We start from the raw sequence: 17121 nt of genomic DNA, 5'->3' as shown, positions 1-17121 counted from the left end.
AGTGCTAACAGGGTTGACTTGCTTAGGCACATCCAGTGGCCTGTCCTTAGAATTCTGCTCAGCTCTTCCGACTGATCATTTTTTCATTGGGCTTTACTCCTGTTGGTATATTCTTTTGTTTTTTGACAGTTAGGATAACATTAATTACTTTGGCCTTCCTCGGCTGGTTTAATTCTTAGCTTTGGTCCACCAAGCGAATGGTTCGAGGTCACTGGAGTCCTCTGGGGAGGCCCACCATAACTGACAGCATCAAGAAAAGATGTAATGATCTCAATTTGCCCCGAGGGATTCATAACGTGTATCTGTCTATAACCTGATCACTGCCCTGCCTTTGTCTCCACCCCAATAAAATTGCAGGTGATGGAACTGGAAATTTGGTAGGAACGAAACAAAACTAAATGACTCATTTAACAAAATCCTAAACACCAGACACCTAAAAACTCACAGAATCCTCTAGGCTGACCCTAGTTAACCCTAACAAGCTAATTAGTCCAGTCAGGGTCACCTGGGTTTCATTATCTTGAGGCATGTGTGGGAATGGTGCTGGTGATCAATCGCCATGGCAACATGGGAGCTCACCCAACCCTCCGAAAGCCATTACTGTACTGCCTGACATGGACTCCGCCTCGCGTGCTGCTTTTACAGATGCACACACTTGGTTGATCATTCCATGACAGATCGCGGTTACGGCTGGTCCCCAAATTCCTCTGGTCTCTCCTCTGCACTCTCGGGTGACTTTTATCACATGTAATCTGTCGCCCCCCCCCCCTGAATTCCAGGGTGCTCAGTTTGCCGTCAGCAGCTGTGATGGAGGAATATTCAGCCATCCAAAGAAATGGCTGCAGCTTGTTTCTTTAAGATAATCCACAATTTAGGATCAGCACAGATCCATGCTGATCCCAGCAGTTCGGTCACATGCGACGAGTGACTCTGCCACATTTGTCAGAAGCTCATGCTGCCTTCCGCGTGATCAGTGCCACCCTGTCGTGGGCCGTCTGTGCGTGACAGGTCACTTCCGCTGATTCAGCCAGGTCCTCACACCCCTGAACACAGCCGGAGAACAACCTCCGTGTTTCACGTTGTGCGAGGGGTAGATCGCTGATGAATGCCGAGGTGATTCTTCTGTCAAACGTGGACATGGATGCTTGTCATCTACGACCCGTTTGCCGATCCGATATCAGGTGAGCGGCTTCCGTGAGGCCTGTGATAAGACGTGATCACGTGTCTGTCGCCGGCTCTTGCGATGGCTTATGCTTTATAATAAACCGCAGCTGTGTGCGGCAGCCATCCACATGCCTTTCTGCGCGTGAATGTTTGTTATAACCTTCAGCAAGGAATACCGGGACACGGTGTTCATGAAAGCAAAAAGTTTATTCATGTTTGAAACTACACATAACTACTACAAGGCTTTTCAGTCCAGGGTGTAGTCTGGTTAAAAAGTAACACGAAACATTTTTAATACATTAGAATCACTGCCACAAATAATCTTTCCATGACTTTATCAGTTTTAGAATCACATACAATACAAAAGAAAGCAAAATTGGACCCTGTCAGACAGAGCTTGAATGTACATTTCTGAATACTGAAAACTCTATGCATTACAGCTGTTTTTTGTTACGTTTTTTTTCCTTATTTTTTGCATGAATTAGTAACAAGATGAGCAACATTCAAAATGTTTGTCCGTATGTACAACAGTTTAACTGTTTGGTGTTAATCCGTGGGCACCACTCACCCCTCCCCCAGCAACATATACTCTTTATCATCATCATCATCATCATCATCATCATCATCATAATCATTATTTTTTAATATTTTTTAAAAGTTGCAAGAAAGCAACTTAGTTTTCTTAAAAGATTAAAATATACATTAGATTACAGGAAGGGAAAGGAGGAGTTTATTACAAGATGCAATCAAATAAACTAAATAAAATACAAGGTAAGAATTCCCCAAAAAACCGACATGGAAGTGATACTGTTCAGAGGTAGTAAGTGAGCACTCTAAGCTATAGAACACGCTGGAATTCTATTGGTTTCTATGAGTTTGCATGAGGTAATAAAGCTGTGTTTTGATTGGTGAGATGGATAAATACTCTTACGCTACATTATTTACAATATGTGGGGATGTTTGGGCCGGTGTTACCAGCGGGCAGAAAGTCCCGCAAGGACCGGCATCAGACATGGAGCTCTTTCCAGACATGGGCTCAAAGACATGTGATGTTGAATATATTCACTTCATTTTTTTTTTTTTGTTAAACCGTGTCCAATTTAGAGTGTTTTTCCGACAATGAAATGCATGTATTTCGTATGTCTCATTCAGTGCCACCACAAAGGGTCTGTAATGCATCAGAAACTGTTGGGTGTGAGCTAATACAAATAAAAAAAGAGAACCCCCCCCTCCAAGCTGGCAGTAAATGTGATATTAGCCCTGTTAACATGTGAATTAGCACACAATGGTCAGAAGCTGGGCTGTGAGTGCTGCTGTTGTATAACATGGACCGGGGAACAAAGAATGATGGAAATGGACCTCAACAGAGAACCAACATGTAAGTAACGGGTCTACCAGCACTTCTCTCTCTTTGTTGTCCCATTCCTGTAGTAATCGCACAGACGTGATCCGTGAAGCATTGCCCGTGGCCGAACATTCGCCTGTCTTCAGGAAGGGTGGAGCGCGTTTGGATGCGGGTGTCCTTCTCGGCGGGTGTAGAAGGGGCTGCTGGAGAGCCAAGCAACAGCCTGGCCAAGGAGGGAGGTAATGGAGCTGGTCCTGGGGGCTTTCCAGGCTGTAGAAGAAATTTCCGGAACAGAGACTCCACTGGGCGTTGGCCTCCTTAACCCATTCATCATGAAAATAAACGTCAGGGCGAAACACACCTGACAATGTTCTGCTTTATATTATTTACATATATATACTGTATAGATGTATGTTTGAGAAGCTGTCCTGGACCATGGAGAATGACTCCAAGGCCTTGCCCAAGAATACGAAAGAAGGAAAAAAGGTGAGCAACGCCGCGAATGATTGGCTCCCGCCAAGGGTGTCCTGCCTCTCTGGTTGGCCAGTCAGTGCTAGTCGGGGCTCTACAGCATAGGGATGGGGAGCGTCGGTGGGGAGATCAATTCGAGGTATCCGAGTGGACGCTTCCCGGCCCCTCTGTGGGAGAAATCATGGAGGACGGAGTGCCCGCATCCTGCCACCCTCCATTAGCCTGGCATAGTGAAGAGAAAGACACACAAGGGTTAATTACTACAGGTGCGCCAGGAATTAAGATCTGACTGGAAACCGCGGCTATGTGAGAAAGGTTCCGTGCAGCCTGGGTTTACTGCCGCTACAGATGGGACAAAACGGAGAGCGGTGGGAGGCTGCATAGCGGCTCACTCACGAACAAACAAGCAAAGGCCGAAGCCCCAAGCAGAACCGCGTCATTACAACGAAGGTACATCCATATAAATGGGTTAGACGCATGTGGGAAGCGATTAAACAAAAGATGCAGATAACAGCAAAAAATGAGTAATAAAGAAAACAATGATAAATAATAAAAATCAAAATCCAAATGAAAATCCAAGACACCGAAGAAAAAAACGGTGGTTAGAGATGATCTTCAGTGTTAAAGTCTGTAGTTTCCCCACGTCTGTGTGCGTGTTCACGCACGAGCGCGAGATCATCTCTATATTAATAGTGTAAAAATAAATAATGGAAAGGTGAATTTCCCCTGATGCAGTATCTGCCACACTGCCGGCTCCTCTGAATTACACTCGCATCGCCAATGAGAGACTCTCCGAAACAAATTTGCCTGATGTCCGGGCCGATGGAAGCGATTGCTGAATCAATGTCTAATCAGATTTCTGCCGTGGCAGACAGCTTGTCGTTACATATTTTTATGTCAGTCAAGAGGAGGGAAGGCGTGGGGGGGCCCTGGCCAGGGAGCACTGAGTGGATGTGACGGGCTGCGCCTTTCCCAGGGAGTGGGTATCAGCTGGGCCTCAGCCCCAGCCTCCCCCGCACCTCGCCGACCTGGAAGGGCCGGATCGCCTTCTGCCCGCACCAAAGTAAAAGGTTAGCATATGCTAATTTATTTATGCTGTGGTTCTCTATGGAAACAATCGGTCTGCGTTAACGGGGGGGGGCACTCGGACAGGTATTTATGCTACTGTTCCCTATGGAAACAATTGTTCTGCGTTAACGGGTGGGGGGGGGGATGGGGCACTCAGGCAGATATTTACGGTACGGCTCACTATGGAGGCAATCGGTCTGTGTTAATGGGGGGGGGGGGCAGGTAATTGGTGAAATTAGTATTTCGCTGATTTAGGATTCTAGTCCAGTCCAGGTCAATGAACAGATGAATCTGGTTTCCAAGGCGGTTCTGTGTCCGCCTCGGGGAATCATCAGTAACCAGAGATCCGTCTCCTGACTGCCTTTAAATTCCCCAGCTTCCTCCCTCTTGTCCATGTCCTTTATGCCTTTTTCTCTCTCTCTCTCTCTTTTTTTACAGATGCCACCAGGTGCTGTTTTGCTAACAAGTGTGATTTTTATTTTTGAGACTCGCCTGGCCTTGTCGCTCGGTAACACTCTGCGGCACGCGGCAGAGGGAGAGCGACGTGCCACAGCGGCCCGGAGTTGCCGGCGGCGGGCGCACCGTCGCCGTGACGGGCCTCGGCGGAGCGCGAGCGGCACCTCGCCGCACATACGTGCTAATCACCGCCACGGCCTGCTCTTTGAATTCGCTCATCTGCTTTAACAGGGAGGGACGCTCCCTTCTGAGGATGTGGATGCACTTCGCTGTGATTACACAGCTTTCAGTCATCACAGGATTCTACTAGGCTTTACTAGACCAGGTAACGACAGCTGACAGGATGCGGTGTGACGAGGTCAGTGTAGAATCTGATAAAATTATTTATGGCAGTCACAAATGTGTCAAACACACGCTTTATGCATAACAAGGGCTCAGCCACGTACTAAAGCTGGATTTACAAAGAATATGTAAAATATATAAAATTAATATTGCCAGGGAACAGTTTTTATACCCGACAGATGTGAAATCTTTAAGTACCATGAATTTTTAAATCAATTGTTAATGCTGTTTAATCATATAATAAACATAAATTCAAAGCTCAGCAATCTTTTACTTTTATTCAGTTCAACTGTGAATATAAAAGTACATAAAAGTATATATATAATTTCTTATCACATGGTACAGACATGAAATATTTAAAAAAAATCTTTTATGAAAAACCTATTTTAGTTTAAAGTTTAAAGATAAATGCAGTACAAAGTTTAAAGATAAATGCAGGTAAAGATATAAAAAAGTTGCTCATTTCAAATAAGTAATAATTTGAACAGAGGACAGATACTAAAATGTGTCCCTCAGGTAAAGAAGACTATCAGTAATTAAAAAGAATAATTTACAATTTATATATATATATATATATATATATATATATATATATATATATATAGATTAATATTCTAATGCTAATAAGAGTCGTGTTAATTAGTGGTCAAGTAGATTCGTAGTGAATTTTATTTTCTTCCTTCCCTTTTGCTTCTCGGCAGCATTTTTTAACTGTAAAAATGTAATTAAATTTTTATTAGTCTGCTCTTGATTTTAATTTGAATCTGCTGGTTAAGCCATTTGTATTCGCACTCTCTTCAGATTTTCTGATTACTTACTAATCTGGGCACTAAAATGTGTAAATCATAAACAGAATGGTTTTTAACTCCAGAATTTTATAAATCCTTTGCAAAAGGTTATTTTTTAAACTTATAGAAATTCATATCAAAAGATGCAATAAACAACAGATTCCGAAAAGCACCTCCTGAGGAATTTGGACAGTAGCTGCGACTCCTGCAATGTTTCTTAGCGCCTGGTGCTGCTGTGGCGTCTTCCTGCGGGCTCAGTAACGCGCTCCTGACATGAAGGGTAATTCCTGCCGTTAAGCACACCGCCGGTAAATTGGGGAAGCTGTCGCACACAGCGGACACGCGCCGGTCAGGTAACCTGCAGCAGAGAGTGCCTGACATGCGATGATGAATTGCCGTTGAAATTAATCTGGCTTACTATTAACTTGTTAGGGCATAACCAAAAAATGGCATGACTTTTCTAATTAAGCCCGGGCGAGAATCGGAGTCGCCTTCCCAGGAATATTGCCCGGGGGGGGTGGGGGGGTGGGATCCGTTGCCACCGTTCATCATGGGGGAGACCCCTGACAGCGATCTCCCATTCAATTGGCTGTCCCCTTGGTTCCGTATCCCAACGCAATGCACGTCATTTTACATCGAAACCCCGTTGTCTGACAAGTCGGTGGTGTGCTTCCATGTACCCGCCTATAGTGGGCGCTGCTGAAGGGGCCGCCCTCCTAGACGAATGGGGAGCACACGGCCTGACGCAGAAAACAGGCGCGCGGGGAAAAAAATGACCTGCGCTTGCACTGCAGCATTTTAAGTGGGTTGATGCAAAAAATGCAGACAGCGAGCGCTAAGCTGCATGCTAGCACGCTGCTGTCTGCTCAGTTCCCGGTCGCCAGTGTGCGTCTCTAACACCTTCAGGAAACTATCTATTAGGAAAAGAAAAAAAAAATCAAACAGAGGCAGAGCAAAGCCCTTAAGTCACGGCGGAGCCGCTCGCTGTCACTGAAGACGACAGACACTAACGCATTACCCTCTGATAATGCTGATGGAAAGATGTCAGCATGTATTCCCCTCCTGCCCCCACGCTGCCCCCCCCAGATAAATTAATCTGCACTCTAGTGGTTTCTGATTATGCACCGTTTTATGAAGAAGTGAGCGGGCGCGGTGGGTTGAGCGGCTTGGCGCCCCTTAGTGGCTGCGGGCGATCGCGGCTCTGCGTTCCATTGGCACTGATAAAAATGGGGCAAATTCTACGAGATGCTTCAAAACAGCTACATGAAAGCGGAGACGCGGCACTAAAAGGACTTTCATGCCATCCCGCTATAGGTGCGGCGGCGATGAGCGTGAACAGGTGGTGTGCGCACACTCTTCATGTCGCCTGTGTGCGCTCGCACTAACTGCCGCTGTCATCCTCGCATCAGGCTGCTGTGCCGTCAGGGCCATGCTGTGTGTGGGGACTTTTGTCACCATGACGACCATATGGGCCAGGGCCTCTCACCCCGGTGGGCCCCCCAGGGTGGAGCACAGCTCCAACGCGTCCCCCAGCACCATAGCCGGGCAGAGAGCGATGTGGTGAAGTAATCTTTCACTCGTTCTTTTATTTGATCTAGATAAACGACTAGCTAGCAGAGAAAGCAGCCAGGCACGTAACACAGAGGGGGCTGAGTCGAAGCCGTCCCCTACTAAGGGGGCAGTGTGTGGCCCTGTGGGTCATCGCAAGGTCACTCTGTAACGACAGCTGACCCTGTGCTCAGACCCCAAGCTTCACTCTCACCTGTATGTGTGCGAGTATTAAAAGAGCATGACTAGATACGCAAAGAGAAGCCTTCCGAAGTATCTGTACAGATGGCAAATAAAGCTGCATTTCAAGAATCAGAATTTGAGTCAAATCATCCCAAAAATCTACTCTAAATTCATATATCCATCCATCCATTTTCATGGCCACTTCTCCTGTGCAAGGTCGCTATTTCCGGTCATGCGATGACAGCAGCAGGGCGGACTTACGTTCAGGCCATGTGGACTGTACAGAGAGTTCCCCCCGAGGCTGTCATTGTATCCTGCCGTCTGACTGATAACATGACGCAGGGTATCCACCTGGAAGGAGAGAGAAGCCCCGGTCAGCCCCGACAGGCCGCCCCCACGCCCACCACCACAGAACACCTCCTGGGACGCGACGTGGAGCACAAGCGATGAGAGACGAGACCACATGGGGACTGCTGGGATGGGGATGGAAGTCTCCACTCGGCCCCATGCACCCGGTGCACCTTCTTCGTTCTCTAGCTCTGGACAGGGGTGGAGCCAAGCCGCCAGGGCCCAGGCCTGAGCCAGGCTCTTCCCCTTTAAGGCAGGCCTCAGGCAGCCAGAGACCGGGCCTGAGCCAGGCTCCTCCCCTTTAAGGCAGGCCCCAGGCAGCCAGAGACCAAACCCGAGCCAGGCTCCTCCCCTTTAAGGCAGGCCTCAGGCAGCCAGAGACCAGGCCCGAGCCAGGCTCCTCCCCTTTAAGGCAGGCCTCAGGCAGCCAGAGACCAGACCTGAGCCAGGCTCCTCCCCTTTAAGGCAGGCCTCAGGCAGCCAGAGACCAGACCTGAGCCAGGCTCCTCCCCTTTAAGGCAGGCCTCAGGCAGCCAGAGACCAGACCTGAGCCAGGCTCCTCCCTTTTTTAGCATGGGACCCAGGCAGACAAATCTTTCTTTGGAAGCCTGTGATCCAGCAACACATAGTCCATTCCTCGACATTTCACAGACACGCAAACTGACAGACACACAGAGAGACACACATAGACCGATGAAGGCACACAAACACAGACACACACAGGAAGACAGCTAAACAAAGACATACATACAGACAAAGGTAGACAAGTAGACAGACAGACATAGCTATACATACAAATACAGGTAAATAGACAGATAGGTAAACAGACTAATAGACAAACACATTGAGACAGGTAGACAGACAGATATAGTTGGACAGACAGGCAGACAGACAGAGGACAATAACCAGTTGTTAATTTTTAACCCCATTCCAACAGTTAACCTGAACTGGGACAATATCCCCTCAATTGACACCGACAAACTCACATACACATACACACACACACACACACCGACAAACTCACACACACACCGACAAACACACACCGACAAACTCATACACACACCGAAAAAGAAAACTCACTCACACACACACGCACACACCGACAAACTCACACACGCACACACCAGCACACACACACACACCAATACTCGCACACGGACACACACACCAGCACACACACACACACACACAGACACTTTCCTACATGGGGTCATACCTTAACAGTCATTCACACTGAATAACCAGGCACAGGCACATACATGTACATAGACATGTATAAACATGCCATTATACATACGTGCAGGGGTGGGCGCGCACACACAACAGATTCACGCGATTCACATTCACGCAGAAAAACGCAAATGGCTGCACGCACACGCAGACATGTTGATGTGAGAGGGCTGGGAACAGCGGCATGATGTGAGGAAAGGCCACACGCATGACGGGCGATGATGGGCGTGTCACATGGAGGCTGCTGGGCCGGTCCCCGGGAAAACCCCCACGAGCAATTCCGCCAGCTACCTCCAGGGGGCCTAACTGAGCTCATTTTTACAATGTGCCATCTTTGTTTGGTTTTTACTAATTTGCCTCTCCCCCCCCACACAGTTAACAATATTACATATCCAATCTGCCCGTCACTGGGCGCTCCCTCTGAATCAGAGCCGACTGCGAGATGGAGGAGGGACGACGGCGAAGAGGGAAACATGACCCGGATGGATAAAGAGGGAGGGGGGGGGCAGGAGGATGACCCAAAGAGTTTGGGGAAACACCGCACACCCGATCCCAACCTGAGAGCTCAAGTCAGAGCCAGACGCTATCACAGCATAGTCACCTCAATGGAGTCTGAACCAACACTGCAGATGTAAGATGCCAGCACTCACAAACCGTTTTATACTCTGCTTCCTCTAATGAAGAGTTTTCATGCCGAACTGGGCAGATTTTCACTGCTTTACAGTGATTTTTAAGAGTCGTAAAATGGGCCGAGGCAATTTGGGGTGGACCAGATTCGGACTATCTGTCGTAGCCAATGAGAGTCTTCAACAGCGGACTGGCGTGATAGCCGACCAATGGTCCGCGTTCTGAGGCGGGGCTATTCCCGGACGTGGACGGCCCCCGGGGTTTGCTCTTTGCTCCGGACTGCATTGTCAATGGCTCAGCAATGGCAAGGCTTGGGGGGGGTCTCCGTCCGTGTCTCCTACCTGTGACTGCACATTGGCGCCAACTTGTGCCCCCTGGTAAGAATCCCCATTCAGACTCTGCATGCTCATGAACATGTCCCCCGAGTTCGGCAGGTTAAACGAACCCGAAGAACCTGCAAGGGAAAGATGCAGGGGGCTGAATAACGACAGGAGGCAGAGACAGACAGGACAGAGGCGCGGCGCGGACCGGCGGCAGCCGCCAGCAAGGGCGACGACAAACAGAGAGAACACTGGAGAGAGAAGGAGAGCACCATGGGGGCATCCCAACAGAGATTACACAGGTCCTCCACAAAGAAAGGAACACGAACCAACACAACGCAAATCACATGACAGGCACAGAGATCCGACACGACCTCAAGGCTCAAGCTGTGAGTGTTTCACACCACCACCGATCCCATATCTAACGTCAGAGGCTGTGGGGTGGGGTGGGGGGGGGGGGGGTATCGTATGCCAATGACACGGACAGTAAGAAGCTTATTAAAAGTCCAGTACCAGTGAACATGTTGGTTAAAAGAGTGTTTTTGCTCTCTGCGGAGTCCAGCTGAAATTCTTCATCTTTCATCTGGAATCCTGGGCACAAGAGAAGGAGGAGCACTTCAAAGAGCCGGACGGGTCGCCTGTACCGCCGCGCCCCGTCCACCGGCGCCACGCACACATCCTCCCGCCCATTCCACACACCACTAGCCTGGGCGCGGTCCTGCCAGCTGGGTTCGAACGAAGGGGGGGGGGGGGGGGGGTTTACCGTGAGGGTCAGGTGGGGCTGGGGGAGGGGTTTCAGGAGAGAGGCTGCTTGCTTTCACTCTGTGATTCTCCTTCTCTCACAACAAAAAAAGGACTCTGTTCTTTAGCCCACGAGCACTATATGTGAGGTTATCCGTGCTGGGGGAGGCATGGATGTCTATTCTCGCTGAGAACTTTTACTTGTGTGGTGCATGATGTGGGTGGGGGGGGGGGGCGGCGACAAGGCTGCTGGAATGTAGGGAGCTCCTTCAGGGAGTGTCTTTTTTGGAGGGGGAGGGAGTGGGAGGCAGGAGTAGCATGTGGAACGGGAAGGCCCAGCCTACCGGAGTTGGGCGTGGTGGGCGAGTTGGTCTGGTTGTTCTGCACAGCGGCGGCCACAGCGTGAGCGGCCGTCACAGCCGTCTTGGCGGCGTACAGGTTGGCCTCCTCCTGGAACTTGCCGATGTTCTTCTTGTACCGGATCCGCTTGTTGCCAAACCAGTTGGATACCTGGGGGACAGTATGGGAAAGTGGGGGAGGGGCGTCAGACGTCAAGCCAGTGGATGTGCTGAGCAGCTCGACTGCCTCCGAATGTCAGGTTAGGGCCTGTGAAGCCGACAGTCCCAGGTCGTGCCGCGTGATCCACCGGGCCGCGCCGCGTGATCCACCAGGTCGTGCCGCGTGATCCACCGGGCCGCGTGATCCACCGGGTATGCCGCTAATTAAGCCATAATCAGGAATCACCGATGCAGTGCTACAGGCTCTGGGGCGGCTGTGTAGCCGGTACACCGAGGGTGTGCTCATGTGTGACAACGCACCCCCGCCCCTCAAGTTCGCCCGTCGCCTGTGACGCGGCTTGTGCCACTCAGCTAAGTGGTTCTGGATCTCTGAGGAAGCCGCTAGTCTCCGGTGCTGAAGGACATGCCTTCGGGGCTGTGTGAGTAAGCAGAGTGGGTGGGCTACACTCCGGACTGCTCCGTGCTGACGCGCATGTGGCCGCGTGTCCGTTATCTGCCGTAACCACGTTTGCTATCTATTCACACTTTGGCTGTGAGGGCCCTGGGAATCCCAGAAACACGCTTCCACTTTGACTGATAAACGAGCATTTTGCCAGTGTTCAGAGTTTCATTGGTTTCACGTGATCAAAGTGTGTCGGAACGGCCAGTCACTTGTGTGTAACACGTTTAATAATTCAATAGTCGACAATGGGATCAGCAATAAGAGGAATAATGGCTCCGTGAAGAGAACTGATCTTACGGCTCCCATCTTTTTAGGCGGCGAGGGCGACTTTATTTTCAAATAAATATTTATAATAAAAATCAATCATTTTATTACCAATTTAAAAGGCATAGCTGTTTAACAATCTCAACTTGTAATCTACATGGATTTTAAATCTCTGCTCTCTGTATTAAATGCATCCTTTTCAAAGTATTAAGCAAAACAGTTACACCCTGTTAAAAATCTATTTCAGATAGAACATTGCGTGCATGTTACAGCCCACACCTGGATATTTCATTTATGTAGTCATTAGTGGAGAAAAATAGAATAAAAACAAACATATAATAGGCTGTTACAAATTAACATTAACGTTTCTGTGGAATGCGTGAAATAATTTGAAAAATCGCACTTACATTAGCACTGCAGTGTGTTGCACAGTATTTCGCTAATTATTCTGCTTTTAATTGCTTCCTCGCTCGCGTTTTGACAGCCGTCTCTCCCCCAGCCTCTTTTCTCTTAACGCAGCTTCATTTAACTCCTGTCCCCGTGCGCACGTTTTAATGCGCGCGGCGCGCGGCGCCCGACACGAGCCCGTTCGCGCGCCGTACAATCATTTCCACCCCGCGAGCCTCCGCACTTCTAAATCTTTAATATCTATGCAATTAAAATTAATGACCATTCGGGCAAGGCTGGCGCTGCCGGTGTATCCTTGACATCGGTTGCATGATGGGTTTACCTAGAGGTTAAACTAACAAGTGGAGTTTAATTGGACACAATGAGCAGCCCAGCGAACATCCTTTTTACTTAGCCGGCTAAGAGCGGATTTTCGCGGCATAAAGAGGCACAAAGCCCCCTCTGAACGGCGAAAGCAAAGGCGCGGGAGCAGACGCCTGCTTCCCCCCTCCATCGTACACCAAACCTGGAGCGGAGAGAGTGACACAGCGGACTCTTTATGAAGAAGTTCAGAAAAACCTACGAGCGACGGGAATAACGGCTTATCCGCGAAATAATCACTAAGATGACGATAGGGTAAGATCTGGATCAGATTCACACTTAAATATCCCATTGATATTTCATTTCGCATGTGTGGACTAGGAATAGCGGCACTAAATTACTCGTACTGCCAGACTTAATGTCAATGATCTGCACTGAAACCATCGTACAAGGTGACGCCATTCGCCTCTGCTTTGTCAAGGAGTTCACTCCTTTAAAATTACCCGCTGTATGAAATGTGTTATGTACATAAAGGTCCCTGGCCTTGAAAGCTATTCATGCACCGCTTAATATTATACAGTTTGTTGTCACAAATCCTGCTCATTCTGTCTTGAGGGCTGGTTGGTTCTCATTGTTCACTTAAAGGTTGCGGAGTGGATTTAGGGCAGGCAGTGAGATTTGGGCACAGCGATCAAAAGAACGGCTCGAGAGTACAACTTACTTCCCTTTGTTCGTGACCAAAGATCGCCTGAAAAGAGCGGGATTATTCATGAAGGTAACGTCACTAATGAATGAGAGCTTTCATAAACACAGACCATCAGCAAGACAAATGTTTTTTTTTTTGGTAAAGAAATTTTCTTTGACAATGATACTGATGGTGATAATTATGCTTTTCCCTTAATAATTCTTACAGTATTAGTTGTAAAAACCTCATATTAAAACGGAAATATAAATAGGGCAAATAATTAAAGACTGTACCCCTGGCAGCAGCACCATCGGTAACCTGCGCGAGGCATGACGGTGACAATAAGCCCTCGCACAGAACTCTGAGGTAAATGAGTGTGACAGCGACGTGCATGTCCCGACAGACCTGTTAACTCAGGGCATGGAGATAATTAATGCATAGCGACCCGTTAATCAGATCACAGAACAGAGATAATATTACAGAAATACAGACTTAGACAGTTATTTCTTTAAAGAAAAGTGGTATGGGTAAGTTCAACTCCCTCAGGGCCAAGACCAAGAGAACATTATAACCATAGTATATGACAGCTCCTTACCTAAACAAGACAAAGAATGAACCATCATTTTCTTTAAAATACCAGTGTGTGACAAGCTAAAAATGTTGACATGTGGATACTACAAATATCATAAACTACCACCTGAAAATGATGAAGCATCATCGATACATTTTCCCAAACTACATATCCAGTGCAAGGTTGCAGTGTGCTCACATTATGCAGTGTGCTCACACTACGAGTAACTCAGTGACACCAGTACTCCTAAAGCAGATGATTTTCGGCAGTGAGGAGAAACCAGGGAACCTGGAGAGAACCTGCATGATACAGGGAGAAGGTACAAACTCCACAAGTGCAGAGCGGGCAGGGAATCAGCCTTTTGTGCCTGGAGGTATGAGGCATCATAGCTACCCACTGAGCCCCTCTTGAAGCAATAAGGTGAGACCATTTCTCAAAGAGTGCCATGGTCCTTTTTATAAACGGCTGAGCAGATCATGCAGAAGAAAAACAGCGGAAAGCGATGCCACTGACAGACGTTTGCTTGGAAGCTTTTCCCAGGCTGACAGGCAGTAAGTCTTCAAGAGAATGTGTCTGTCTACTCTACTGCTACGTCATGTTGCAAGTCAGGCTAGGCTAGACCACACTCCGACAGAACATTAGCCATCTGAGTGACGGGGGGGGGGGGGGCGGGGTTCACACCCTACATCCAAAACAGATATGAATAAAGTGCTGGGGCGGCATGGTGGTGCAGTGGTTAACGTGGGGAAGCCTCGCACCTCTAAGGCTGGGGTTCGAATCTCCGTTGTGTGGTTATTTGCATGTTCTCCCCATGTAGTTGTGATGTTGCCTCCGTGACGAATTCACCACCCCGCCACCCCAATCCAATTGAATGCTAGTTATCAAATTGTCCATAGGTGTGAATGGTGTGTGTGTGCCTTGTGATGGGTTGGCATACCATCCTATGTTATCCCCTGCCTTGTGCCTGTAGCTTTAAGGATAGGCTTCAGACCCCACAACCCTGAACAGGAGAAACAGGTAGAGGAATTGGATGGATGGTGAGCCACCAATCCTGTATGCAACATCATCCCTGGCTGTGCCTCCTATGGTGCGTGCTAACATCAGAACACTTGATTACTGGAAGAAAACTCGGGTTCCCCGTGCCTCACGGAAGACTGGGCTGGCGATGCCTCACCTCTTAAAGATCTCGCCCCCGTGTCTGCTCCCTGACTGGTAAAAGGCCGTGGAACCACATTCAGTAATGCACCGCCATTTCTGTCTCATCATGGGTCAATAATTCTCTCATCATTTAAGGAGAATGGATGTTCCTTCCACCATCTAAATAGCGCTGGAGAATAATTCCATCTTTGGGGACCACCGTAATGAAAGCTCAAGCCTTATTTCTTAATTAGAGAGGGTAAAAATAAGGTGGTTCCAGTGGTGTGGCTTATAATTCTGTCAATAACGGAGTGGAATTCATTAATCCTTAACATGTTAACCTTAGGCATTGTCCCTCTGAAAGTGCAATGAGTTAAAATATCGATAAGTGCCGTTCATTATAAACACACATACCCGGAGAGCAAGAAGCGCATCTGACTGAGAGTCCCTCTTGAGAATTGAGGCCTTGTGTCAGTTAAATGTAAGCATAACCCTGCCCTCAGACCCAGTCAGTCATTCATGCTGCTTAAAGTGTGTGAGCAGCATAAGCCAAGCAGAGGTGGGAAACCTGATTTCTATTTTTTTAAAAACTGCCCCACAAAGTCTGGCATCTTTGTAAAGGGAAGCATCAGCTGTGACAGAAGCTCTGCTTGTTGGGGTCACACTGGGAAGCTGTCTATGACAATCCCAAAGCCACCTCCTTCCCCATCGCCCAATGCATAAGCATTTCATCCATTTCTCAAGTGCTCATCTTCACCTGATTGGTTGGTATACTATGTAGCCAAACGTATTTGGACACCAGCTTGTTGGACATCTCATTCTAAAACCCGGGGCATTGATATGAAGTTGGTCTACTCTTTGTTGCTATAGTAGACTGTATTCTTCTGGGAAGGAATTCCATTAGATGTTTGAACATTGCTGGTGGGATTTGCTGCCACGGTCTCTCCCTGTGAGTGTGTGGCTGACCATTCGCCAATAAACTCCCACAGAGCTCCACTTCACGATCCTTTCATATGCAGCTGACCAAGACAACTCCATCAAGGCAGAAATTCGGCAAACTGACTTGCTAGAAAGCTGCCATGCAATGATGACGCCAAGCTGAAGGTCACTAACGTTTTCTGTACGACCGTCTTTTCCGCTGTTAGTGTTTGTTGCTGGAGACTATACAGTAATTTGACACCTGTGTCAGCAATGGGTGTGGTTTAATTAACCAATTCCTCTAAGCAATTTGGGTGAGCACATACTCCAAGTCAGACAGTGTATTCTTATTGCTTACATTCCCCACATCCTCTTAAACTGAACAAACATAGATTAACTGAAGGATGATTTATTCCATGTGGACTAGTTAGTGGCCAGCAACCATAACGGTCTACTGGCGACTCCAGCCATTAGGAATTAGTGTCCCCAACACCTCAACATTAACCGAGAGTCCAGCCATCCACTGACATTCCGCACACTATCTCTTCTATCTCCAGTAGCTGTGTGACCATAATTATTAACTCAGCCCTACTGAGCCAATCCTGCTTCTATCCCATTCTCCGGTCCCAGAGCCCAGCTGTGGCCTTTCTCAAAATCAATTATTTTGAAGGGAAAATTAAGACTGGGGCCCCGATTCGATCCCGCTGACACAGTGAAAAGCCTCAACTTCAACTAACGAGTTTTACCAGCACGTCGACTGGCCGTCTCTCTCTTGTCATGCTGGGAATGAGACGAACCCAGTGCAGAGAGAAAGTGACATGGTCCGAGTTTGGCGATCAAACTGAACCCGGACCGGAATCTGCTCTGCAGCTAGTTGTACCTTTGAGGGAGATGCTCTGTATTTAATCACTTTAGGAAAAAGATCAAAATGTAACCAGTACTAAATGCTTTAAGCATACAATGTATGCTTGACAATGATAATAATTGCTTAATGCAACCTCCTCATCCTGGCCCAGAAGACATCTCTGCCAGTGAAGCCAATGGACTTCCCCAGTTTTCATCTGTAACTGTTGACGTCATAGATCCGGTATTGGAGGCTCAATTCAGCCAAAACACACAAATCCAGTGGCTCCGTTGCTCAGGCTGCCCGTGGATGGATATCGACGCGTATAATGTAGGCTGTCGCACAAGCCACACCCCCTGGGCAGGCCGTGGACCGCAGAATGGTAACAGAGGGCTCGTTA

At 48.1% G+C, this 17121-nt stretch overlaps 1 protein-coding gene across 10 annotated transcripts in view; it reads right to left on the bottom strand.

Annotated features, from left to right (window-relative positions):
* Window positions 1-1352: 1352 nt before the first annotated feature.
* The window catches only part of pbx3b (pre-B-cell leukemia homeobox 3b), a 67365-nt gene continuing 51596 nt past the window's right edge, over window positions 1353-17121 (bottom strand). For 3 of the 10 annotated variants that reach the window (XM_048984805.1, XM_048984808.1, XM_048984807.1), the window contains 5 exons: window positions 10979-11144; window positions 10407-10484; window positions 9915-10027; window positions 7627-7716; window positions 1353-3202 (listed from right to left, as the gene is read on the bottom strand). In XM_048984805.1, the coding sequence (XP_048840762.1) occupies window positions 3110-3202; window positions 7627-7716; window positions 9915-10027; window positions 10407-10484; window positions 10979-11144 (540 nt within the window). In that variant the 3' untranslated portion in view covers window positions 1353-3109. The remainder of the gene's footprint in view (window positions 3203-7626; window positions 7717-9914; window positions 10028-10406; window positions 10485-10978; window positions 11145-17121) is intronic. The other 7 variants (XM_048984811.1, XM_048984812.1, XM_048984809.1 and 4 more) reach the window with 4 other exon arrangements.

Source organism: Brienomyrus brachyistius, chromosome 2 (assembly GCF_023856365.1).
Source record: "Brienomyrus brachyistius isolate T26 chromosome 2, BBRACH_0.4, whole genome shotgun sequence".
Taxonomy (NCBI): domain Eukaryota; kingdom Metazoa; phylum Chordata; class Actinopteri; order Osteoglossiformes; family Mormyridae; genus Brienomyrus; species Brienomyrus brachyistius.
The sequence above is the reverse complement of the archived record's forward strand: the minus strand, read 5'-3'. Positions and strand labels throughout refer to the sequence as shown.